We start from the raw sequence: 24540 nt of genomic DNA, 5'->3' as shown, positions 1-24540 counted from the left end.
GGGGGGGGAGCCTCAGGGAATAGACCTGAAAGAGCCAAGAGGAATATACAGGAGATGAATAGGTAGAGTGCCAATCCGCCGATGGACGACCATAACTGGTCCGTAACAAACGTAGCAACAAGCGATGGACAGGCAGCAGCAGCAGCGGTAGTGGTGGTGGTGGTGGTGATCGTAGGAGTATTCCAGGAGCAGTATAAGCAGGAGGAGCATTTGCTTACAGGCACTCACCACAACCACCACGACCACTACCACTACCACCACCAGCAACAGCACTCACTGTCATTCATCCTCTTGTCTATCAACCCATCCATTCTTTTTTCCGCTTCCCTCCTCTTTCTCTTCTTTCATCATCCTTCCAACGTGATAACCTCCCTCTTCTCAAGGGACTCTTCTACTGCCGTGATTCCTCTGCTAAACTCATCTTTTGGGTTTATTTTTGCAGTTCTAGACTCTTTTGTTTCCTCTACAGCCCTTCCCCCCACCCCCTACTCTCCCTCCCATATTTTAATCCGCGCCCGTTGCGCCTACTCCCGTGCACCGTACGTGATAACCCTTTTCCTCGGGCGCCTGACTTGTCTGTCCCTTTCCCTCTCTCACTCACTCACTTTACTCGCCCTCTCTCTCTCTACCTACAACCTCCAGCTCCCTCCACCTGCTACACTTCCCCCTTCCCCTCTCTCAAACCAAATTCCATCCATCAATTACTCACCTCTCTTTTCCTTTCCTCTTCTCCACTACACATACTTTTTTCTCTCGTTGTCGCATATCGCTAAATCAACTATTTTCTGCTCTTCCGTTTGCTGATCTTCACCTCTCATTAAAGATGGCTGAGATTCGCCGCAAGCTTGTCATCGTTGGTGATGGTGCCTGTGGTAAGACTTGTCTGTTGATGTAAGTTCCTCATCTTTGGTCCCCCACTCCCCTCCCCCCGTCCAAGGGGCCAAATGGCACATGCTGACTCTACATCTCTTCTCCTTTAGTGTCTTCTCCAAGGGCACTTTCCCCGAGGTTAGCCTCCATCTCCTGTCCTTGCCTGGGGTTTTACGCTGTTGTCTCCTGTCCTATTCACGCTCGATGCGAAATCACCATGCAACTGCTCATCCAACCTTTGTTTCCTATCGGACTGACTGAAATCGCTGCCTTAGGTCTATGTCCCCACTGTCTTCGAGAACTATGTTGCCGATGTTGAGGTCGATGGCAAGCACGTTGAGCTTGCTCTTTGGGATACTGCTGGTCAGGAAGATTACGATCGTCTTCGCCCTCTCTCATACCCCGACTCTCACGTTATCCTGATTTGCTTTGCTGTCGACTCCCCTGACTCGTTGGACAACGTTCAGGAGAAGGTGAGCAGTTCCACCATTTTCGACCTTGAGAATGAAGCCTCCGCGTGTCCAGGTTTTCTTGGATCAACATGCTGATAAGTCTGCAGTGGATCTCCGAAGTTCTGCACTTCTGCCAGGGTCTCCCTATCATTCTCGTCGGCTGCAAGATGGATCTCCGTCACGACCCCAAGACCATTGAAGAACTCCACAAGACCTCTCAGAAGCCGGTTACCCCTGAGCAGGTAAGTCCATTTGGCGCGCTAACTAGCTGACTTTGGATTGGTCGCTGACTTTTTCCTAGGGTGAGGAGGTTCGCAAGAAGATTGGTGCCTACAAGTACCTCGAGTGCTCTGCCCGTACCAACGAGGGCGTTCGTGAGGTCTTTGAGGCGGCTACCCGGGCTGCGCTCCTGACCAAGGCCCACAAGAGCAAGAAGAAGTGCACCATCCTGTAAACTAGTTGTTTCCTTTGCAAAAGGTCTGTTTCGTGCGGAGATTATATGAACGGATAAGCGTCTCGAATATTTGGTTTCTATCATTTTACTCCGAAGGGGTCCTCCGCTGGCGTGTTCCAATCTGTGCCTGGATGCGAGTGTGGATAATGCTCAATCACGGCACACGAGCTTTATGGGATTATCTGGCTATGCAGTTGGTCGACATTCTTGTTTTGCAGACATTATTTTCTAGGGAGGCGTTGTCTTGTCTTCATAACCTTGTGGGTTTTCTTATCTTTTATCTTCCAGTTCCCTATAGGCGCCTCCGGGGCGGTCGCGATCATCCACTATGACAAACTGGGCGCCGGGTTGCTGCAAGCAAAAAGAGGCCTCGCTGCAACGGATTATGGAGGTTCAAAGCAGCGCAAGTCGATGCGCAGCCCTATCCTTTTCGCATGGATCCTTTGCATTCGATCTCTGAGAAATGGTCTGGTTACTGAGAAAATCCGCACATTTCCACGATGGGCCAGATGTTCTTCACACTTGCCTCGCCTATGAGATCTCCCCCAGCACAGTCTCATCATCATAATCAGATTTCCCCCACTTTGCTGTGTTCTAATCTGCTGTCCTTGTTTGTTTATTTTCGGTTAAAGAGAATGCATGGAATTGTCACTGAGTTTAAACCCATTCTCCCCATTTTCCCTTCTTTGTTCCCCTATCTTGTCAGTCACGCGATCTTAATAACTATACATGTGTCTTTCGCAGCGGATGTTAAGCCATGAAGAAAGAGAATCTTGAAGCAGAACTCATCCTTATTTCATTGTCTTCTGATCATGCAGTGCTTATCTTTGCCATGCTCTCGGTTGCATGCGCCCAAGGCTTCCTTTCCAGGCTTCAACAATATCTGTTGATTGCCTGGACCATGAATTCATTGGTAGAACGAATCCAATCCACGTCGCATTATCGTGACTCAAACGATGAGCCCATTTGGCTATCATCGTACCTTGTAGGGTAGTGAGTATGCAACCCTGTCTCGGTAAGAGTAAGTCCATGAGTGATGTAGCACATATTGGGACTTTTTTTATTCCCTCCTGCCGAGTGGGGACACTTGAGTGGACCCTGCGGCTTGTATGTAACTCCTGAACAAAGGACAATGGGCGAATGACGAGGTGGAGGGGAGGGATGCTGATCATGACATTGGTACGAGATCCACCGTCGATAAGATGGTCTTGAGAATCGCAGCTGTGGCCAAGCTTAGTTCATGTGCTGAGTTACCGAGGAGCATTTCTGCCTGAAGCTATTAATGAAATTTAGTTGCCTGTCTGGTGCTGTGGTGATGGTTCTCTAAATGATAGAGACCACCAAGGTCCGAGGCCCGCGGCATGGGAGACGACTTATTTAGCTTCTTTAGTTTATTTAGCACATTTGTGTGGAGATGTATACGTAGTGGATTTGCTGGAGGTAGGCCTACGTAAGAGCAACCCCCCCCCCCAATCCCCCCCTTGGTGTTCATGGCCAGACCTACCTATTCAAACTTAATAGATTTCCAATATACCGTCTGGCATCGAGGCCCAGTCCCTCGACGAGTTTCGCTGGCCCTGTATCGGTCCTTGCCGCCTGCAGACCTGGTGATGAGGCGCCTCCAAGATCCCGAAAGAATCTGGAGCCGCTACCGCTGCGGGCATGTCCTGATGAAGAGACATGATCGCTTGATCGCCGAATAAGGAAAGCCTCCTGCTGCGTGGCACCTCCATCAGCTCCACCATCACCACCAGTTTTAGTACTACCGATGTTGGTTTCGGCCGGTGCGCTCGTGCTCGTCCCGGTAACAGAGGCATCTTCTTGTCCCGGTGGAGATAGGGGACTACTGTCAGACATCCGCATCCAAACAATCCACCAGCCGCGACTGGTCTTGCAGGTTCTTTCGACCTCCAGGGGCCGAGAGCGCGTTTCCGTGTATGTGCTTAGAAGTCGGTGGTGGATGTTGAGGCTCTCAACCCGCGCCCACGGCGGTAGCATCGTGCGATCTTGAGGTTCGGTGGTGCTCGGAGCCCCCAATTCCGGGATGTTGGGGATGGAGGAGCGGATGGTTAAGTTGGTAGGATCGTACACGAGATTGTATACCGGTTGGCCTGGGGTTGAGAATCGGTTGTTCACCTCGAACGCGCTGTCGGATACGGCGATTCGCTTCGCGGCAGTAGCTGGGGACGTGGAGTTGCACAGCGGTTTGTGGAGGATGCTCATTTGGTTGCGAAGGTCGTGGTAGAAGGATGGCTGGGATAGAGAGGGGGTTGAAGGATCGTAAAGGAACGTGTATATGAATGGTTGGTGCTACAGAATTGTCAGTGTACCAAGCAGGGAGGTATCTGTGGATGCACGACATACTACGAAGACAATTGTTCGCAACTTCACCGAGCCTAGTATGCCTGTGATCAGCCACCGGGTAATTCCGCTTTGCTCTCAGATCAAGATTGCTTACCAGTTGGAGTTTCGTCTAGAGGAACAGCCTCTTCGAAGGGGATTGTCAGTCGGACGTGCAACGTTCTTTGGTCAATCACATGGCTCGAATCCGCAGTGAGCGTGTTCAATGGTTCATTGTCTCCCTGAAGTCTGTCCGCGGTGTTGATGCTTGATGTATTGTGGAACCCGATGAGGAATCGACCAGGGTTCTTCGGCTTATTCTTATCCTCGATATCGGCAGTATCCCCCTTAGTTGATTCGTCGGAGTTGGTAGAAGGTTTCACTTGGTGATTCGGGCTTGAGGAGTCGTCCTCTCGCCTCAATACTTCGATGCGAGGATGCGGGCTCCCTGTCCTAGATGATGGGCCCCAAGATGAGCCATACCCGAGAGTGAGATATTTCATTAGTGTGTCCGAGCCGGGCATCGTCCAGTCATTTGCCCGGTCACTCCGCACTGACGAGCTCCCACTGCTGCTGGTGATAGAGCTTGTCTTCACACCAGACTCTGCTGGCGGCTGTGAAGCGTCTGAAGTCCCTACCACGAGCGGACGAGGTATGCCGGGAGAAAAGGAACGATCTAAAGTTGCATGATCAACAGGTTTGACAACAGATCCAGCTTGACGGTCAGTCTCGTTCCCAACTGGAAGCCTTCCCCGATGCTTCTTTCGTCTTTTCCGCCGGCGAGGGCAAGCCGGGTCTTCGCTCACTGCATACGCGTCAACGCCATATCTATAAATCCATTCCACCCACTGAGAGACTCTCACGACTGAGGGTCTTGAGAGAGCGCCAACCCCAGAGAATATGACTCCATCTGAAGGTTTGGGGGAAACGTCCGCACCAAGCCAGGATTCTGCGTTATCACTCTTGCTCTTGGAGGTTGCTCCTCTGTTTTCCGAGACAGACTCCTTCGATGATGTAGAAGAGTCTCCAAATCGCGAGACGATCATATCTACAAGTCCATCCGTCCTAGAAACAAAGTCCTCCAAGACCTCTCTCTCCCCGCTGCCCCATTCTTCCTCGCCAACGCCAACCCCAAGCTCACCTCCAGCAGAGAGCTTGATACCATCATACATATCGACCACTGGACTCCCACTTAGAAGCATATCCCAGCTCCAGGCAAATCGCGACCAGAAGCTGTCGAGGAGCGTACAGAATTTGGACCTGCCAACATGATCGTAGAGGGCGTCGAGCGTAAACTGGTGGTGTAAAAGAAAGATGGAGTGTGCCCGGCGCATCTGTTGTATCAAGAGCTGTGGGGGGCACATCTCCCTTGAAGAGTATGTGAATTTAGGTGTGGCTGAACCATCGTTTTGGGAGATAGTAGCCGGATCAAATGGCAGTCGAGTCAGCTCAACAGACTAGAGAGATCTCAGCAGCTATCTATGACATATGGCGACATAGGCCACCCACTGCTAAGATCCACCAATCCTGCTCAAGCTCGTGCAAGATAACCTGCGACTTCTCCGTTTCCACATACTCTACGGTCTTGCCCTCTGAGAAGTTCCTGGTATTCCAGATCAGCCCGCGAACCTTTCACTAACCCTCGACAGCGGTTTCACCCACCTGGCAAAGCCTACTATTCCCTGGGCCAATCCTATCTGTCGCAACTTATCATTCAGATCGCCATCAGGTTCGCTATTGACACCCTCTTCAGGGAGTGGGCTATCACGCTGCGATGATCGATCTGACCTAGATGTATAGAAAACGATCTGATCCTGTGTTGTTTCGTCTGTCGGTCCGAGGCGGGGGTTGTAGATGGTGAGGAAGGAGAGTTGCGCAGGAATCACCGATGCAGAGGCATTACCAGGCATTGCGCCATCGACATGTGAGCTCTATATCACTGAGAGTACCGAGCAGTTGCGTCGTAGCGGAGCGAGAGGCAATCATGAATTGTTTGTTGCTGGTTAAACTCTCTCTCCTTCTTGGGGGGAGTAGGAAGGCGGTGACATCACGTGGCGGCGTTCGGCGATTCTCCCGAAGCTACAGCAACGAGATAGTGTGTAAATAATACACAGTAGATTGTTCAGGCACCATTGCAGTGGGGAGCATTGAATGCAATGCTGCTTTTCCGGGGCCCAGGGACCCTCTGCGGATTCAGACCCACCCTCTATGCTTTACCTTCTGCGAATCGATACTTGGCGACCAAAGCCTACGACCCTCTCCGCATACTCTTCTGCGGCTCCGATGAATTCAGTATTGCTTCCTTGAAAGCGCTCCATGCAGAACATCTCTCTCGACCGGACCGGATCGCGTCCATTGATGTCGTTTGTAGACCCGGTAAAAGGGTTGGGCGAGGGTTGAAGAAGATACAGGAAGGTATGTTGCGCATGAGAAACAAATTGGGATACTGACTGCTGACATGCTTGTGGATCGCAACAGTCCCTATCAAAGCAGCCGCAACAGATTTATCGCTTCCTATCCATGAAATTGACACTTTCCGGGGCTGGACGGTAATTTTCAAAACTCCCGATAGCTACGGACCATTTCTGTTAACGCTCTTAGCCTCCTGTCCTGCCGGAAGGGCCCATCAACTTGATCGTCGCTGTCTCGTTCGGGCTATTTGTGCCTCCCCGAATTATCAATGGTGCTAAATATGGGGGTCTCAATGTGCACCCCTCTTTACTCCCCGAGTACACATCTCCCAAGATCGTAATCAGTAAATCCAGCCTTGCTAACGAGAACGTCCAGCTTCCGCGGTCCCGCACCGCTACACCACACACTCCTGAACAATAGAACCAGAACTGGCGTCACATTGCAAACTCTACATCTGAAGCACTTCGACCACGGTACTATTCTAGCGCAGACGCCGTTCCCAGGATTTGACATACCGAACCCAGCTTCCTGCACGGTCCAGGAACTGCTAGATGTCGTTGCCCCCAAGGGCGCGGAAATTCTCGTTGAAGGCATCCAAAAGGGACTTTTCGTCCCCCCTTTGCAAGATGTAGGCTGGCGCCCGTCAGCGGACGATGGTACTCTGATTCATGCTGCAAAGATCATGCCAGAAGACCGACATATTGACTGGACCAAGTGGACCTTGCATGATATCCAGAGAAGACATCATGTGTTGGGTCCGCTTTGGAGCAAATCCCTAGTTGCCAGCAGCGGCACATCTGGTGGGAAGCCCAGCTTCCAACATCTTCGCGTCATATTCTCCGAGTTTGAAGAAGTAGCTTTACTAAAAGGCTGCGATCAATTCTCGGTCGTACCCGGCCTACCGTTTATAGACGGCGCCCTTCCAATCGAATTGGATAAAGGAAACGGCGTATATGTGTTCACTCGGGACCACAAGCTTGTCAGGATTCATCAAATGAAGGTTGAAGGTGGGTTGACTACAGACGCTCTCCGAGCCGCTCGCAAGGCTCGTATGATTGGCGAACGAACGTTCTACTCGGGGGACATCGGATATACACCATTCTACAATCCTCTACATTGAACGCAATGAGATGAAAACAAAATGCCTATCATTTCATTGACGTTGCGATACCATCGCTACATACCCTTCATACCAGCCAATCCAGGCCTTCGTACGCCGAGCATTGCAGATAATCCTCCTCCACGGTTTCACACTACAAATCGCAAATCCGGCAACTGTAGAATCAGTCCTAAAGGAAATACCATCGACCGGAGCACTTCCTGACCTGAATTTACTTGGCCAGTCACAGACATGCCCTGTGCGAACATGGCATATGCATTGGCAGTGTCGTCCAGGTCAACCTACCAGCAGTTTTATGAGCAGCAGGGATGCATGGTACATGGAAAACTATGCCGTTCTCTTCAGCTCGTCTTTCTCCTTATATCCATCAATATTATGGCTGCACACTGTATACGCCTTGGCTGATGATCGCTTTTGTATTGTGAGTTACTGCTCTCGAACCATTGTCACGAGCCCTTCAGCTGCGTCTCTGCTCGGGAAAAGTTAATAGCAACGTTGCAGTCCTCCGCGGCACACTTTTAGGTTACAAGAGTGCCTGTGCCCCTAATCTCCGTTTGAGAGTTGCTGTAAAAGAATTGCCGTTTCTTGGAATACACATACCTGGACCCGGCAGTAATCGGGTCTTTGCGATTGTGCAGAGAATGTATGATGCTCTGGTGGGATTGTAGTGGGTATACATAATATGTAACATTACAACACGGGTAAGGTTTGGAGTGAGGATTTGAGCTCGACAAGAGAATAGCAAGCTGAATAGCATAGCCGACCGTGTGGAGGAGTTTCCGCCCAATTAACAGACTTGCGTGAGAAACATATAGTACCTTACGATCTACCTTACTTCGCTGAAGGGCTCTCAGTTCGCACCGCTCATATTCCAATCTTCAGGACCATCAATACCAGGTGCATATGGTTTATCCATCTATGGTCTAGTACTGTAGTAGTTGGCCCTTGGTCGATCGGTCGAAATGTGTTGCCTGTCAATTCACCAGCGTGCCGGCATATTCAGTCTGCCGCATGCCTTTCCACGCTCTCTTGCCCGCTAGATCTGGCCACTGAACGAGGAAGCGATCCGCAAAAGGCAGCAGGAGTTTACCTGACAGGCTTAGAGTGGTGACTCGAGCCCATGATTCTACGAAGATTGTGCGAAGTCGGAAATCATTCGACATGGTGGCTGACCTAGATCCAAGCAAAACAATAGTACTAAGGGCGTGCCATAGTCGGAGCAGCCTAGCCGCCAGAATGATGCAGACTGCCGTAGCCGGCCCATTGGTCAGGATGATGTCTGGATGGGGTGAGTGCATCGACTCCGAACGAAGTGGTCCCTGGTCTGGATGTAAGCCGCGTAGCACCAGAAGACAAGACCAGAAGGAACTGAGAGTGGAGAAGGGCGCAGTCAGGTAAGATTGGTGTACGCGACGGGCGCGCGGAACTATGACGATAGAGTATGATCCCATTGCTGGAGGGGGCCGCTCGGATATCGCAGGGTCCTCATTCGGGTTTAAATATGTTGTTTCGAAGTCGATGGCCTTCTTCGCGCTGAAGTTGTCGCCGGAGCTCACGACGTAGGTTCGGTAGGTGTACTTGGTTGGATCGAGTTCCATGCGCCGGAGCATGGAGAACATTTCCGCCGTGTGTCCGCCACTCCCCAGGACCACCAGGAGATGAATGGGTCTATTTCTCGGGCGCCACTTTGGCACTTTGGTATTGTGCGACTGAATCAACGCGTAGAGAAGGAGCTATAAGTCGACCTCGAGTTAGTCATCGGCTATGGTAAGGACGGCGAGGTGCAGCATGGCACTGACGAAGGCTGCAAATATACATAGAGTACCTATCAGGGCTAAGACCCAGAGCAGCATTGCCCAAGTTAGAACCGAAGACATCATTATGCGAATTGGCGATTGGTGATCGAATTGAGCGAAGGGAAGGAACAGGCTGGCTTTCTAGTTTGTTGCGGACGGTGCGTGGGGATGCGATTCGGAGGTGTGATCGTACAAGGAACCTCAAGAATCCTCCAAAGCTATGTTGTGCACACCTCAGAAGCTTATCAGATCCCACCTTGCTGGCATTTTGTAGCTCGAGAGCAATGACGACAAGGACAGCAGGTGAGGTGTTCATGATTGTTGCCAGTTTGGCGGCGGCCTCGAAACTACCTAAACAAGCACGTGGTCCGTGCCGCGCTCGGCGATTATTTTGCTGTTGTTGTCTTAACTCCTTCTTTTCCGTCCCCCTCGCCCCATTATCATTTCCCTCTATCATTACCACGACTACCGTTGTCATCCACCCTTTCTAAACATATCTTCCCCGCCATCAATGTTCACCTGCTTGACAGGAGATGGCTCCTTTCTTCGCAAAGCGATTGAAGTGTTTTTACTGTGGGTGTCGCTCACCCCAGGCTGACAGAGAGCCCATTCGCAAATGGCGTTGCCAACATTGCGAGGCCATCAATTATTTGGATGAAGTAGGTCACTTGTAGCTTCACGGTGTGCTCATATGCCATCACAGCAGGGCTTAGCATGGCTAACTCCCTTCAGAACGGGGAAATTACTGATCCCCCTGCTACTGAAACGAATCCCACTGTACACAGCCCTGACGCATCAACTCCGCCCTTCGAGTCCAATGACTTCACAGGCTCCAGTTTATTCTGCGACAAATGCCTCCGCAACCAACACCTCTTCACCAACAACTTGGCATCCTACTTCCCGCCTTCCGATGACCCGAGTTTCGGCGCATACGAACGCGAGTATCCTAAATTTCGCAAAAACCTAGAGGAGCGGTATCCCCAGGTTTGCGCCACTTGCGAGCCTCGAGTGAAACAGCGCATTCGTCAAACCGGATACGAGGCCAAAGCGGATCATTTGAGACGGATGATGGACCGAAGTAAGGCTGGGAGGATGGCAAGAAAGGCACGTCGGTGGAACTGGAGAAGCCTTCTTGTCTGGGCCGGCGCCATGGGTTACTGGGCTAGTGTTGCCGGTCAACTTAGCTGGAATATCTGGAGTGCGTTAGCCGTTGAGGAAACCGAACCACTGCAAGACCCCGATGCCTTATCTAACTCTCCTGATTTGGTCGAGTGCGCACGTGAGATAGTGCAGACCCGTCGGATACCGAGCTGTTGCGCGATGGATCTAGCACCTTATGCCGGGCTAGCTCTCATTGTCGGCATTCTGTCTTTGTGGTGGAACCCCAAGCTACGCTTGAAAGTAGAAGGAAGGGGCGGACGCTTTGTTGGCCTGAGCGAGTACTATCAGGTACAGCTCATTGTCATGGTGGTGCGATGCGTCTTCTGGGCGGTTCTTCGAGAACCCTCTTCGAGCGGACTGGAGGCTAATATTCCCCCGACTTTACACTTGTTCATGCTATTCTTCACATTATTGGTACGTATCCTAGAGAACCTAGTGTCGACCTCGCTAATGAAGGACACCTACCTCTAGTCTGTTGCGATCTCTAGGCGCATTGTGCGCTATGACACCCGTCCGCTAGTCGTCTGGAATGATGACACCCCCGCAGCCACTCCGAGTCGGACGACTGAAGCGACTCCAGTACCTAATTTTGGTAACAACACTGGAAACAGTCGCCGGCTGTTTACAAGTCCTACTGGCGATCTCCGGCAGCGACCTTCTCGTTTCCCTTTGGACAAGCTTGCTTCGTCACGGACAGCTCCTGAGGAACCAAGCATCCCAACCCCACCTCCGGAGGCTGACGATATGGACTGGACTCCTTCCCTTGTCCAGCGCGAACTTACACCCACAATTAGTGTCCGTCGGCGAGACAAGAATTTTGGGCTCAATGGCGAGCTGCCGTCTTTTGGCCTCCTGCCCGCTGCGCCCAAGCCACCCGCCTGGAATTTGCGTAGCAAACCCCAATACCCAAACCCCATCAACCCCACTAACCCTACTCAACAAGTGGAACGAAATCCGTTCCAGCGCACACCTGCACAACCGCAACAATGGCAACGGAATACCAGTGATGCCGGCGCGGCGTTTGTACCGCCAAAGTTCTTTCCTACGAGCGATCATACCGCGACAACTGGACTCGAGAGCTTGTTCGATCGGACCTTCACCATCAAGTCTCCTGAAGATGGAGAAGACAACTATTGGCAAGCACACCAAAAATCGAATGAACACGCCCACCGCCCTGTGAATCTCTGGAGTTATTTTGTCTACCAGTACCTTCGGTTAGGACTTCTTATTGTTTCTCTTGCTGCCTGGACTTTTTCGGAATATGGTCTACTCTCGCTTCCGGGCAATTATGTTGAGATCGCATCGTTAGGCAGTGCCAGTCTTATCGCCGGGTTCGCCCTTCTAGAGGCTACGAAACGTCCTATCGTGCAGTGGAATGGCATGGAGATCCTCACCTGCTTTTCCGAGCTGGTTGCTGCTGTTAATCTTGGGGGATACCTTCCCCGAATTGGGGTTGCCTACCAGCGGCAATCTTTTAACACATACGGGAAGTTGTTATTGATTTTCATGACTGCCCAAGAGGCACTGAATCTGCTGTCATTGTATCGCCTCGCTGCAGCCCATGGGTCTGGATCCCAGCAGCAGCAGCAGCAACGACAACAACAACGCCGCATCGCGTCTTCGGATGGCCGTGTAACTGGACATCAGTCCCCATCGGCATTTAATCACCAGAGCCAGGTCCAGTCGTTCGACAGTCAGCCATCCATGCCACCCCTGTCCTTTTCATCTACTCTTCCTACCTCGAGCTTCACGACGCAGGCACCCGCCACGCCCACCCAATTCGCACCTTCGCCATATGACGGAGGATTCTCCAAAAATCACAGTTTCACTCTGAACAGTCTGAAAGACAACGAGTCCGACGTGTCGGACGCGTTTGACCGTGACTCGGACACTGAAACTACTGTAACAACTGCCACATCTGCCACCAACAACACAATTCGAAACATTCGCTATGGACAGAGCAACGATTATAACAGTGACTCGATGTTCTCGCCCCGACGATCAGAGCTGGGTCCAGGGATCGGGGGTCTGAGTTTGGAGGACGAGCCCGGTCGCCGCATCACTCGCAGTCAATCGAAGCTCAAGGATCGTTTCGCAGCGGCGCGAGGAATACGGTGATATCAATCCTCGATCTTTGGGCGTTGGTTTGTTTCACTGTACTTGGGGCTGTTTGAAGATGGGCTTTGTACATATCAAGTAGAATGAACGATTTACGAATGATGGCACGACCGATTTCTCGCTTTGTAAGAGTGGGTTATAATCAGACAACTCCTCCGTGTTGTCCTGAAGCACAATGCATCATTATTCCTTTAAACTTGAACCTAGTCTTATGCTGAACCTAATTTAGAAAGCACCTCGAATGTATTCCTTGAACCATAACGCCTCTTTCATGCAATCGCTAATATACCTTTGCTTTATCGTCTATCTTCTATGAATCGTTGTATCAGAAATGAGATTACCTGCATCTAGACCCACCCCAGTTTATCCGTGACAAACCTCGAGAGTTCCTGGATTGTTCGAGGTTCCTCTTCGGTACCCAGATGAGTTGAGAGAATCTGCATCCATTGGGCTGGCTGAATTTCGTGGAGTTTGCGGTCCTTCAGGGCCTCTTGTAAGTGGGCTGCCTGTTCTGCAGCTATAGAGGTGTCCGGGGAGGTAGAGATGTGGCTTTCGACGATGACGCCATGTTTGAGACGAAGAAAAACGCGAGTCTGGATAGTTTGAAGGTCAGCCAAGCTTATTGCTGACAGCCCAGCCGTACATAGGTGAGGCAGGCGCCGGGAGGGTAACTCACAGATGGCGGCAAGGAGGCCGGCAGAGGAGGCCGGTCGCGCGGGTCCTCCCCTTCTATCGGATGGGTCGAGAAGATGAAACGGGGTGTTTGACAGTATTTCCACTCGAGGGACTTGATGCCTCATTAGCATACGATACCACAGATCCAAGAACAAGAACAAGTGCATCGTCAACGCGACTCACCATCATTTCTTCGATGCCCTTCATGATCTCCGCCTCTCCAAACCCTTGCTCCTCCCCCACAGTCCCGACCACCCAGTCCTCTCCGGCATACAACTCCGATTCTTCCACAATATGGGCCCTCTGCGCCCGGCGCACAGCATCCGAGGATGTTCCATATAGCCCCGCAAATTCGTCCATCACTCCCGCAATGACATCCTGGATCTCGAACGAGACCGGTGCATTCCTGAAGGCCGACGACACATTCGCCACGGGCGACCGCACACTATCCACCCCCTTCGACATCATATACTCCCGCGCCGGCGAGCGCAGGAACGAGCCCAGCCGTTCGATGTTGGGAGAATCGAGCAAGCAGGTGCCGTGGTGAAGCGCGCGCTCGCGGGTGAGTTTAAAGGCGGACCCGGAGATCTTGCGCGGTTGCAAATCAGGCTGCTCGCCTTGCCGCCCCGAGTCCTCGAGTTGCATGACGATGTCGTGGCGGTCGTTAACGCTGGTGGTGGTCGCGCCGATGCGGTGGAGTGCCCGCACCAGCATCTCGGCATGCTTGTTGCGGGTGAACGTCGCGCGCGGCGAGATCACGCTATAGTTGAGGTTGCCTTCGTCGTGGAAGACAGCGCCTCCGCCAGAGCGGCGGCGGACGTAAAGGGGAGCCGTGGCATTTTCAGTCTGGTCGGGGGAAGACGGGCTGCTGGTGGCGGCGGCGGTCCGGTCATTGTGTAGCACGCGAAGGTTGGTTTCGAGCCATGGGTTCTGGTTGCGACCGATCACGACACAGGGGCGATTGATATACAGAAATAGGATATTCGAGTCGGCGGGCGCATGTTGGAGCAGGAAATGTTCGATAGAAAGGTTGACGTAGGGGTCGTTGGACAGCGATTGGTATATTTGGTGCTTGGAAGCTGATCGGCTGGCGAGCTGCGCGAAACGATTATTTGCGAAGGAGGAATTCCACCGCATTGGTACGGGTGACGTCGTATGTTGCCATTGGGAGGATGCGAGTGACGAGGGTCGGAATGAGGAGGTGCGGAAAAGTTGGCGCATCAGGCGAGATGCAGGAGGTGAGCACCACATGAGATTTTATTTTACGTTGATCGATAAAGGAAGACGGTGATGATGATTGATTGCTGGTGATGATCATTGGAGTCCCATGGACCGGGGATGCAAGGCGGTGAGAGTGTATCGTACCTGTCACTTACGGTACTGGCGGTATCAATCTTGTATTGAGCTTTGGACGAATGGGAAATGGCGGTAGTCATGCTCTCCCGCGGGCTGCATCGAGTAAAGAAGCAGCCGATCTCCGGGGGCTATACCCGATGAAGCAAAAGGGCGGCAGAAAACCAAGGCGGGAAGCCATAGGTAGAGGAAATGCCCCTCCAAAGGCTAAAGGCGATCTCGCGATCGGCCGGCCATGAATCAGTCATTCATTCTTCTTTTGTCTGTCTGCTTTCTCCCTCTTATCCACTCACTCTTCCATTCCACTCCACCGGCCACCCACCTTGTTCCAATCTTCTTTTCTTCCACTCCGGTCTCACCTTCTTCTTCCTTTTCCCTAGAGGCTGTCAATTCTTCTATCCGCGACCTCTTCCTCTTTCTTCCTGCCTTTACTCCGATTGATCCTCCCACTTGGGAAAAATCTCGACGCCGACATCGCATCACTTCACATCAGCCCACCATGTCGACCTGGGGTGAATACTTCCGCGTCACCACGTAGGTCTTCTTCCTTTCAATTGCGTCGCATCATCTGTGTCCTTCGACACAGGCGTAGCAAATTACGGTCAAACTAATGGTTTTTCTCCCCGCAGTTACGGTGAATCGCACTGCCGCTCTGTCGGCTGTATTGTCGATGGCTGCCCACCCGGAATGGAGCTCACTGAGGATGATATTCAGCCGCAGATGACTCGGAGACGCCCCGGCCAGAGTGCCTTGACCACCCCTCGGAACGAGAAGGACCGCGTCGAGATCCAGTCAGGAACAGAATTCGGTGTCACTCTGGGCACTCCGATTGGCATGATGGTGCGCAACGAGGATCAGAGACCCAAGGATTACGGCGGTAGCACAATGGACCTGTACCCCCGTCCCAGCCATGCCGACTTCACCTACCTTGAGAAATATGGCGTCAAGGCCAGCAGTGGTGGTGGCCGCAGCAGTGCCCGCGAGACGATCGGTGGGTGCAACCCTCAGACCTGCCGGTGAAATGAAGGAAACATACTAAGAAATACGATCAGGCCGAGTCGCTGCCGGAGCCATTGCCGAAAAGTACCTTCGCCTATCGCACGGTGTTGAGATCGTCGCCTTTGTCTCCTCCGTCGGCAACGAACACCTGTTCCCCCCTACTCCCGAGCACCCCACCGCCTCCACCCAGCCCGAGTTCCTGAACCTGATCAAGACCATCGACCGCAAGACCGTCGACTCCTTCGTACCCACCCGCTGCCCAGATGCTGATGCCGCCGCCCGCATGACCAAGGTGATCGAGCAGTTCCGCGACAACCACGACAGCATCGGTGGCACCGTCACTTGCGTGATCCGCAACGTGCCCGTCGGCTTGGGCGAGCCCTGTTTCGACAAGCTCGAGGCCAAGATCGCCCACGCGATGCTCAGCATCCCCGCCACCAAGGGCTTCGAGATCGGCTCCGGGTTCGGCGGCTGTGAGGTTCCCGGCTCGATCCACAACGACCCCTTCATTGTGTCCGACGTGGCATCCCAGCTCGGTCCCAACACCTCCACCAAGCAGCGGCTCACCACCAAGACCAACAACTCCGGCGGTATCCAGGGTGGTATCTCCAACGGCGCCGATATCTACTTCCGGGTCGCGTTCAAGCCCCCGGCCACCATCGGCCAGGCCCAGAACACTGCCACCTACGCCATGGAGGAGGGTGTTCTCGAGGCCAAGGGCCGCCACGACCCCTGCGTCACCCCCCGCGCCGTCCCCATCGTCGAGGCCATGTCCGCCTTGGTCATCATGGACGCCCTTATGGCTCAGTATGCTCGCGAGAGCGCCAAGAGCCTCCTGCCTCCCCTGCCCAACACCATCCCCACCCGTCCTACCCTGAGCGGTTCTAACTAAAAAGAAAAAAGGCCCTTTTCTCCTCATTGCATCATGAAAATCTAATCGAATCAATTATCCTCCTTATGTTTCTTTTTCATGGTTTTTTTCTCCATATATTTCCGGGAACAGGCTTGGGAAAAGTTGTTTCCTTCATTGATTTGAATGTGGCTTCAACACTACATTCAGTGTTGCCTATTTATTTTTTGGTCTACTTGTTTCGAGACACCATTCATGAAAACTAGAGTGCAGCGATATATATCATGGTATGACATTTTTGGATGAATCATTATATTATTCTTTTTCTTCTGGTATATCCAACCTCGGCTTCATAGAATACGAGCATGCATCTGGTTGTTTACCACACATCATTGTTGCTGAACAGCTTTTCAACTTCCATCGCGCCTTCCCTAATCGGTCGAGCCCAGCCTGCGACGCCGGCTTGCCCCGATTGGATGTTCCGTTGACTCCGGTGATACTGGGTACATAGGGATGTTTCTATCTGGCTGGGATATTCGCATTTTCGTGGATTTTACTCGTGGCTCATAAACTATAGTAAGATCGTTATATCATGGAAAAACCTCAGTTTCCACCACATGCCTCGTGAAAACATACATACATGCATACATATATCGTTTGATATCAACATGGCCAACATCGTATATCCAGCACAAACCAAAATCAAGGGTAACAATCATAACGAAGGGGAGCGCGAAGTTGGGCTGGGCTAGGGAAAGCCGTCAGTGCCAGGATATAACCACCCGAAACTTACAGAGGAAAGATAGCACGAGGCCGATCTACCCCCGTTCTCTGGGAGGGACTACGTATGGACGTACCCACAGGATCGCTACGCTGTTTCAGATCTCGCAGACCATGCGAGGAAGAATTCCACCACTGACGGATCTCTCCGAAACCCCATCCAACTCCCCCGCCGTAGCGTTCACGACTCGCAACTTCTCCTTCGGCACCGTGAAGGTCACTTGGACCCGTCGGCCCTCCGCCGCACCCTCGACATCCCAGTCGTCGTCCCCGTCCTCTTCGCCGTCGGCATCCGCATACCGGCGCAGGCCATCGGAATACAAGCCGGCACGCTCGTCACCGACCCCCATGTCGTCGCGCCACGAAGGGCCAGCGACCGAGCTTCGCTTCCCGGCTCCCCAGTCCCGGGCACCCTGTTTGCGACGGAAGAGCTCGGCGGAGGCGCTGACGGAACGGCGCGGAATCCGCGTGTTCCCGTATCCGGCAGCCAGGGACGTCACGGGGGACGGGCGGCTGCTGCTGCTGCTACCGTTGCCGACGATGGTGCTTCGTCGGTCGAGGTTGATGTCGATGCCGGAGGCGATTGAGGTGAACGCACCGGGGGGTTCGGCGAAGTCTGCCGTCGGTGGTCGACGTCGAGTGAGAGAGAGGACGCGGCGGACGTTGTTGCCGATCCAGTCGGAGGCTCGAGGCCTGCCTACAGTGGGCAAGGCGGTGGGCTTGCTATCGGGCATCGGGAAGAGCTCGAGCGTATGAGCAAGTGGGGAGGTAGGCTCTTCGAGGCTCTGGGAGTGTTGGTGATGTTGGAGGAGGTGTTCGCCTTCGGAGTGGCGTTGAGACACCGAGGTCTGCGCAGTCGAGTAGGAATCCGAGGTATAACATTGTTCCACGAAGGATAGCGCCATGCTGTTCGGCCGGCTGCGCGGGGTTTCTCGGCTGCTGCCATTACTGCTGGCACCACCACTGCTATAGGCAGAAGCTGCTTCGGTGGACTTCAGGGGGATTTGTCGTCCGCTTATCGACTGATTGGAGGAGGAGAGATGCGGGAGGTTGAGCGCACGGGCTTGCATGATAGACTTCGCCGAAGTAGTCGATGAATCGGACAGGTTGGATGAAGTCCGGTCTCCTTTGTCTGGCGAGGCGGAGCCACCATCTTGATCGATGCCAATTCCGGCAATGAACTCGGGGGGTACGAGGGGGACAGCTGAGTAGCCAATGTTGGCGCCTAAGGGCGGTAGAAAGGCTGATCCTCTTGGCTGGTCGTATGTCTCCTGCGTAATGATCATTCCGGCGTTCTTTGCCTCGTCTTCTTCGCGCTCGTCGATTGGATGGATTTCTCCGGTGGCATCGCTTCTGCGGAACTCGCTGTATTGAGTTGGAGGCCGGTACAATCTCGCTGTTGGGCCAGACAGGTTGGTCTTGGTGGGACTCAATGCTTCCCCAAGCAGGCCAGTGCTCTCCGCGATCGTCCCTCCTGCCTTATCACGCCAGACAGACGACTGCCCAGATCCGCGCTTACTCCCCCAGTCGGCAATCTCTTCCATCTCCCCAGAAAAGGGCCTGCGTATGCTGCTCGCCATAGTTGGGCCCTCGCCGCCCCAGAAATGAGCTCTTTGTGCGCCAAGAGCCAAGTTGCGTAGTTCTCGATCCCGTGAGCGACGCTCGTAACGCCTGCGGCTATAGAAGAAGAGGAACACTGCTAAACAAATCACCGCGGGGATCCCCAGACCCAGACCGACACCAAGCCCAGTCTTTGTGCGCGAACTCGAGGTGCCAGAATCAGATACACTGTCTTTTCGTGAGTAAGGGTTCTCATAGGTTGATATCCAATGCCCCGATGTGACATTGTACAGGTAGACCTGCGAGGTGTTTAGAGAGCTCCTGGAAGAGAGTTTGGAAGATAGATGCGGAATGGTTTGTCCTCCTGCGATCATCATCACTCCTCCAGGAAGCATTGTGGCACCATGTCCGTATATTCCCGCCGCTTCTCCGATTCCAGAACTTGTAATCGATGGTATCCTCCAGGTCCATTCTTCGTAGTCCGCTTCAAGCTCCAGGATAGCTAGCTGCGGTTGAGCTGCGACACTCGTGTTCCCTACCCAGCCTCCGTAGACGATGACTTTGCTACCGTCTGGAGACAGGACTGCTGTATGCCCTGATCTTGGCTCCACCACGTTGACTTCCCGTACGGCAAGTTCTGTTTTGAGCGTGGTCGGTGCAGTCATCACATTCGCAAAACTCCAGCTATTCTGCGGGAGAGAAAAGACGGCCAGCTGCGACATGTTTATGAAGGCGTCCCGGGTCTGGCCTCCAATCAGGAGAAAATCTTGCTGCTTGCGCGGCTCTCCGGTGGAGGAATATGCATAGGACGCCTGCAGAGGCGTGATCGTAAACCCGGCCTCCGCGATTGGAGGGGCGCGGCTGCCAGTTGTAGAGGCGTCATAAGACACAGTGTCCCCGGAAGTATGAGGATTTAAAACGATCATCGACTGGGAATAGTTTGCAGCGGCCATCCAGGTCTGGTTTGTGGCATTCGTGAACGGGCACATGCCGCCGAATGTGTAGATGGAACTGTCAGACGTATTGGTGGGCGCATATGCAAAACCCGCCGAAAGGAAATTGGGCCCATCCACAGCGACACTGGATTGAGTTGCGGAGCTATCTATGGCCAGCTGTTCCCAGGTGCCATTGCCCGCGGAGTCGTTCGCTTTGGGTGTGAACTGCCATAGCGCGCCTTGGTCCAGAGTGTCCCGGCAGCTACCTGCGAATACCTTGATCACGCCAGCGGCGTCAATGGTAGGTACATAAGCTGAACCGTTTCCATGGTGCTGGAAGGGTAACGAGCTTGTCAGTGTCGAATAGTGCGGTTCCGCGGCGTCAACGACTTCCGACACGTTCAAGGCCAGGAGTTCCGTGGTGACATTCTGGCTAGATCCCCCCGAATGCAAAAGATATGCAAATGAGCCATTGTGGTCGAGACTGTAGAGCAGGTACGACGGTTCATATGGAATCAGCGCAGAGGTCGGCTCAGCGCAGAGTAGAACGAAGGCAAGTAGAAGCGTCGACACCACGTGGGCGCCGACAGATCTGCGCATTCCGTGTCCTTGTGGGAAACATCCATCCATGTGTGTGTAGACGAGAGCTTGAGATGAGATCGAGAGCAAGGCTGATCTGAGACAGATCGCAATGCATCTAGCGCAAGGGTTAGCCCGTTAGCACGATCTGGACAAGGCACGGCTGGAGACCAGGTCAGCCGACATGGGCGAGGATCGTCAAACTAAGCCGATCCAATTGCTTTGGATCCGAGCGAGTACTTCAGGATATGGGTGAAGCGAGAGTCGAAAGGTATGATGGTGCTACTGGCGGAGGAGAGGGGGGAGGAGGAGGAGGAGGAGGAGGAGGGAGGAATGCAGAAGATGGATTTGGGCTTGGTGGCTAGGAGGAGAAGTGAGTAAGTGACACACTGACATGGATCTCATCAGCAGGCAACATCGCAATTGCGGCCGATCGGATCCGACTTTAGATGAAATGAGGACTCTGTGGCAGGACGAAATTGATTAACATAATCGTCATGGGTGGACTAAGTCACCGTACGGAGTACATAGTGTTCCATAGTACTCCGTAGACGGACAGGCCCATCCATCTGAGGACCCATCCAGTGTGAAGCGAGAGCCGGGAAATAGTGAGGGGCTGGGAAGAACGATTGCGCCGTCAACACGGGCGGTTGCACTGGCAACCTGGAGGCTGCATGGGGGTTGATTTCCAGTACTGTCCGGGTTGTCGAGGGTCGAGTGAGGCGAGTAGTGGGAGTTGGTTCCAGAGGTTCCAGAATCCAGGCTGACTCGGGAGGAAGGGCAAGAGTTTCCCCCCCTTTTTGATTTTTTATTTTTTTCAATTGGGCAACTTCTTGAGTTAAAATTACTCCGAATGACAGTTCAATCGATGCGAGGGGGAGGACGGATGGATGATGAATGATGGAACGAAAGCAAAGGTGGTGGAGCCGCGAGTGAAACAGGGCAACAGACCATCTTCCGGGCCGAACTTTGGGTTGTCTTGTTTACACTTTAATTTACTCTTCTGATTCAAGGTTGAAGGTTCACCTTCATTGGAGCTCTGCCCAACTAAAGTGGGGGATTGAACCAATTAAGTTACAGGTTGGCCTGCCAACTGCTTGTTACTGCTGCTGCTGCAGCTGCTGCTACTGCGGCTACTGCGGCTACTGCTGCTCCTCCTCCTCCTCGGAATTCCGAGTCCAGACCTACCTTACCTATCAGACTGTAACTTAGCACACTTAGCGGATTCGCTAGTAGCTTACTCCGTAGTAGCACCACCGATAGGGCTGAGATATGCTAGTCACTCGTGGGATAAGCAAGGAGAGAAAACTGACCTCGTGCTCCTTATGGCCAGGCGGGGCTCACGGGCAACAAGAGACCCCATTCATTCTCTATTGCCATCCCGCTGACCTGAATACACGACCCGCACATTCGTCATCACACCCATCATGTTCCTTCTTGCCACGGTGAGTTGGTGCGTTCCTTTCTGACTTATACTCATGGTCGGGAGGGAACTTAAGCAGAGAAAAGAAGAAGAAGAAGAAGAAGAAGAAGAAGAAGAAGAAGAAGAAGAAGAAGAAGCGCGATTCGACCGCGCGTCAGACTCTTAGGGCCCTTGCAGCGCACGGGCTCATATTCTGCTGGATGATCCCGGTGGGGGGCAACAAACCAGGTTATCATTGTCTGCCTATAACACAGCTCTACTCCGTGGTGCTGCTTGGCTTGGCTCGGTGACAAGGGCTCAGCCACATCCCCGTCTGGTGGTTCTTGAGTCGGCCGCGACTCATATCTTGAAAACACTTAGCATGCTGTGCCAAAATGCCTCGGAAATTATCGGTTCGGGCTATGAATCGCCAAAATTTCCGTGCCTTTGCGCTCCATGTCGCCATCCTCTGGACCCATCAGAGGTAGCGTGTGATGATCCAAAGGGAATCGGGGCCTGCAGGATGATAGACCTTGGAGTCTACACTCTACCAGGATTGTTCTCTTGGCGGTTGACACCGAGTAATCTCTGGTGGAACAAGGTACAGCGATGCTAAGGGAAGGGGGGGGGGGGGGGTGCCATGCTGGCGGTGATAGGTGGTAAGATGTACAATGTAGGTATATGGTACATGCTCACTCAGGGGCGTTGACAGATCGACCACCAGCGCCAATAGCTAATAGTGGTGGCTGATATAGAGTTGCATTCGCTTGGGGATTCCAGGCCCGACATCCCTTCGCAGCTCCAACCGTGTGTAACGAAGAGGATCCGAAGACTACTCGTGTTTGAACCCTGTCTGATTGGATGTGATCCAGAACCCTAGGCTGCAACAGGAGACCAGTCCAGCAGTATGCAGGGGCATTGAGGTGGATGCCCGGCACGCATTGGGTAGTGCCAGGGTGATATGACATGATGTGACGGTTGACTGGGTACGGGGCTGTCTCCGGCTGTCAGCTCTGTCAGTGATAATCTGACCTGCATTGTTCTCGCTCTTTGCGGACCGCACCGGGCAAGGGATGGCTTGAGGGAGGAAATATGAGTATTTGCAGGGATGATGGCCCGTGGTCCTCTTGGCTTCCGAGGATGGTGGCTGGTTTGCGTGTGACAGGTGCGTGCGAAGGGGGGTGGGGATATGCAGGATGTACGGAGCGCACCGTAATGGGTTTGTAATGAGCTAGCAGTGAACATCAATACTTTTCAACTTGAACGTTCCCAAGGGCAGGGAAGCATCTGCTATTCAGTATGTACTCGTACAACCTAGCAGGCTAGTCCGTACAGTACAGTTAGGACTCAGGAGGGGTATGACTGCGCTAAAAAGCTTGGTCCAAGGACTGGCAACCAGTGAGGTTTGCTCGGATGCAGTAGTGGATATGCAGGCTCCCCAAATAGGAACTATGAGGATGCCGCGCAGGAGTAGGGGAGGGATAACTCTGGTTGGTGGGATCTATCTTGTCGAGTCCTTGTGTTGCTTGGAGTGTGGAAACAACCTTCGGTCGAAGGTAAGCCGGTGAATTCAGTGGTGGAAAGGCTCAGCGGTGCAAAAGAATTATGAAGATGAAGCGGGTGATACCATACGTTTGATCACGCTTACTCGAGTATCAGGCCATGTTTATCGGGGGGGGGTTCCAACCCCTACGTACGAGTATAAGGGATCAGTAGGATGGTACATAGTAAGATGTATCAGATGAAAAACAATTCTGATAAAAAAAAGAAGTGGCGCTGCCCGGAATCGAACCGGGGCTGGCACGGCCACAACGTGACGTCATACCACTAGACCACAGCACCTGTTGTTGTTGAAAACGAACTCTTGCTTGGTTATGTGTACCAATATTTATGTACTCCTGACTACACGAAGATTCAGAGCATGTTTTCGTCACATTTGTCATCGTCACCTCGATGTTATTTTTCCTATATGTCCCGGAGAGCCGGTGTATCTCAAGCAATCTCTTCTTTGCCAACGTTCTCCATGTTGTGGTGCTATAGTTGGGCACGCCTCCGGCACATGGATGATGGCCGAGACGCATTTCTTGGGTATATATCTCAATCGGGACACAAGACTAGCAGCATGTTAGCCACACCAATCATTCTGGCCGACACCGAGCGCCACAGTGCCGCACAAAGACGAAATTGTCTGCCACATGGCTGACAGGATAACAGACCACTGAACCGAACCGTACTGCAAAGTGCCCTGAAATATACCCACCCGAAGCCAAAGACATACAGGTAACAGTGGGAGATCATAGCGCATAGCACCACCAGATTGACATCTCCCGGGCACATCCAGGAACCCTAAGTTTTCCTCACTAATAAACCATGTCTTGCAGCCATCCAAAGGAGCCAGGGGTCACCAACACGACATATAGCGAGAAAGAGCAGTAAATACACACAAGAGCCCACTACTCAGGCTACCATTCCATCAACAGCCTGCGCAACGTGGCATATGCGAACGACAGCACCACCAGCCATGTGAATCACACAGAGTGTCGAGCAACAGCTGCCAAAGTATATCCCAAGATATAGAGAGATATAAGAAATGCATCAATCCCCATACCAACAAATAGAAATAGTGCATAGTCTACACATGCACAGCACCCATAGGTGCAGAATCAGGCGCCAGTGGGTCATAT

At 52.8% G+C, this 24540-nt stretch overlaps 8 protein-coding genes and 1 non-coding gene across 9 annotated transcripts; 4 read left to right on the top strand and 5 right to left on the bottom strand.

Annotated features, from left to right (window-relative positions):
- Positions 1–823: 823 nt before the first annotated feature.
- rho1 (Rho family GTPase RHO1) lies at positions 824–1776 on the top strand (the record flags this gene model as incomplete). Its single annotated transcript, XM_020201203.1, has 5 exons — positions 824–891; positions 981–1008; positions 1146–1343; positions 1430–1564; positions 1624–1776. 5 exons carry the CDS (start codon positions 824–826, stop codon positions 1774–1776), a joined length of 582 nt encoding a protein of 193 aa, XP_020056876.1.
- Positions 1777–3227: 1451 nt separating this feature from the next.
- On the bottom strand, positions 3228–6236 carry ASPACDRAFT_1869277 (uncharacterized protein). The gene is made up of 5 exons (XM_020197927.1): positions 5779–6236; positions 5626–5719; positions 4235–5573; positions 4141–4172; positions 3228–4086 (listed from the first exon to the last, which is right to left on the bottom strand). Exons 1-5 carry the CDS (start codon positions 6024–6026, stop codon positions 3277–3279), a joined length of 2523 nt encoding a protein of 840 aa, XP_020056875.1. The 5' UTR covers positions 6027–6236; the 3' UTR covers positions 3228–3276.
- A 33-nt stretch (positions 6237–6269) lies between these two features.
- On the top strand, positions 6270–8069 carry ASPACDRAFT_78483 (methionyl-tRNA formyltransferase; the record flags this gene model as incomplete). Its single annotated transcript, XM_020205189.1, has 4 exons — positions 6270–6531; positions 6595–6665; positions 6718–6845; positions 6904–8069. 4 exons carry the CDS (start codon positions 6273–6275, stop codon positions 7646–7648), a joined length of 1203 nt encoding a protein of 400 aa, XP_020056874.1. The 3' UTR covers positions 7649–8069.
- Positions 8070–8314: 245 nt separating this feature from the next.
- On the bottom strand, positions 8315–9760 carry ASPACDRAFT_78482 (glycosyltransferase family protein). The gene is made up of 2 exons (XM_020205188.1): positions 9448–9760; positions 8315–9381 (listed from the first exon to the last, which is right to left on the bottom strand). The coding sequence occupies exons 1-2, from the start codon at positions 9499–9501 to the stop codon at positions 8623–8625; spliced, it is 813 nt and encodes a 270-aa protein (XP_020056873.1). The 5' UTR covers positions 9502–9760; the 3' UTR covers positions 8315–8622.
- Positions 9761–9977: 217 nt separating this feature from the next.
- On the top strand, positions 9978–12723 carry ASPACDRAFT_28505 (uncharacterized protein; the record flags this gene model as incomplete). Its single annotated transcript, XM_020199573.1, has 3 exons — positions 9978–10103; positions 10177–11019; positions 11077–12723. The coding sequence occupies 3 exons, from the start codon at positions 9978–9980 to the stop codon at positions 12721–12723; spliced, it is 2616 nt and encodes an 871-aa protein (XP_020056872.1).
- A 347-nt stretch (positions 12724–13070) lies between these two features.
- ASPACDRAFT_52209 (putative lipoate--protein ligase) lies at positions 13071–14535 on the bottom strand (the record flags this gene model as incomplete). Its single annotated transcript, XM_020202585.1, has 3 exons — positions 13071–13316; positions 13400–13510; positions 13582–14535. The coding sequence occupies 3 exons, from the start codon at positions 14533–14535 to the stop codon at positions 13071–13073; spliced, it is 1311 nt and encodes a 436-aa protein (XP_020056871.1).
- A 537-nt stretch (positions 14536–15072) lies between these two features.
- Positions 15073–16694, top strand: ASPACDRAFT_78481 (bifunctional chorismate synthase/riboflavin reductase [NAD(P)H] ARO2). The gene is made up of 3 exons (XM_020205187.1): positions 15073–15285; positions 15381–15742; positions 15804–16694. The coding sequence occupies exons 1-3, from the start codon at positions 15251–15253 to the stop codon at positions 16640–16642; spliced, it is 1236 nt and encodes a 411-aa protein (XP_020056870.1). The 5' UTR covers positions 15073–15250; the 3' UTR covers positions 16643–16694.
- A 433-nt stretch (positions 16695–17127) lies between these two features.
- On the bottom strand, positions 17128–20736 carry ASPACDRAFT_78479 (uncharacterized protein). The gene has a single exon (XM_020205186.1). It carries the CDS (start codon positions 20473–20475, stop codon positions 17479–17481), a length of 2997 nt encoding a protein of 998 aa, XP_020056869.1. The 5' UTR covers positions 20476–20736; the 3' UTR covers positions 17128–17478.
- A 2891-nt stretch (positions 20737–23627) lies between these two features.
- Positions 23628–23698, bottom strand: ASPACDRAFT_t146. The gene has a single exon. It is a non-coding gene; the product is annotated as a tRNA-His (tRNA).
- Between the last annotated feature and the right edge of the window lie 842 nt (positions 23699–24540).

The sequence above is a fragment of the Aspergillus aculeatus genome (genome assembly GCF_001890905.1).
Source record: "Aspergillus aculeatus ATCC 16872 unplaced genomic scaffold ASPACscaffold_7, whole genome shotgun sequence".
NCBI classification, from domain to species: domain Eukaryota; kingdom Fungi; phylum Ascomycota; class Eurotiomycetes; order Eurotiales; family Aspergillaceae; genus Aspergillus; species Aspergillus aculeatus.
Note: the sequence above shows the minus strand (reverse complement) of the source record. Positions and strands in the feature narration are given on the sequence as shown.

Bases quoted from the DNA above. Each gene is read 5' to 3' on its own strand.
- ASPACDRAFT_1869277 (XM_020197927.1), bottom strand. From the start codon at position 6,026: ATGCCTGGTAATGCCTCTGCATCGGTGATTCCTGCGCAACTCTCCTTC. The intron at 5,720-5,778 runs GTGGGTGAAACC...CTGGAATACCAG, and splicing joins GGAATAGTAGGCTTTGCCAG to GAACTTCTCAGAGGGCAAGA. The intron at 4,173-4,234 runs GTAAGCAATCTT...CAGGCATACTAG, and splicing joins TCTAGACGAAACTCCAACTG to GCTCGGTGAAGTTGCGAACA.
- ASPACDRAFT_78482 (XM_020205188.1), bottom strand. From the start codon at position 9,501: ATGCTGCTCTGGGTCTTAGCCCTGATAGGTACTCTATGTATATTTGCA. The intron at 9,382-9,447 runs GTCAGTGCCATG...GTCGACTTATAG, and splicing joins TATGTATATTTGCAGCCTTC to CTCCTTCTCTACGCGTTGAT.
- ASPACDRAFT_78481 (XM_020205187.1), top strand. From the start codon at position 15,251: ATGTCGACCTGGGGTGAATACTTCCGCGTCACCAC. The intron at 15,286-15,380 runs GTAGGTCTTCTT...TTCTCCCCGCAG, and splicing joins GAATACTTCCGCGTCACCAC to TTACGGTGAATCGCACTGCC. The intron at 15,743-15,803 runs GTGGGTGCAACC...AAATACGATCAG, and splicing joins CAGTGCCCGCGAGACGATCG to GCCGAGTCGCTGCCGGAGCC.
- ASPACDRAFT_78479 (XM_020205186.1), bottom strand. From the start codon at position 20,475: ATGCGCAGATCTGTCGGCGCCCACGTGGTGTCGACGCTTCTACTTGCC.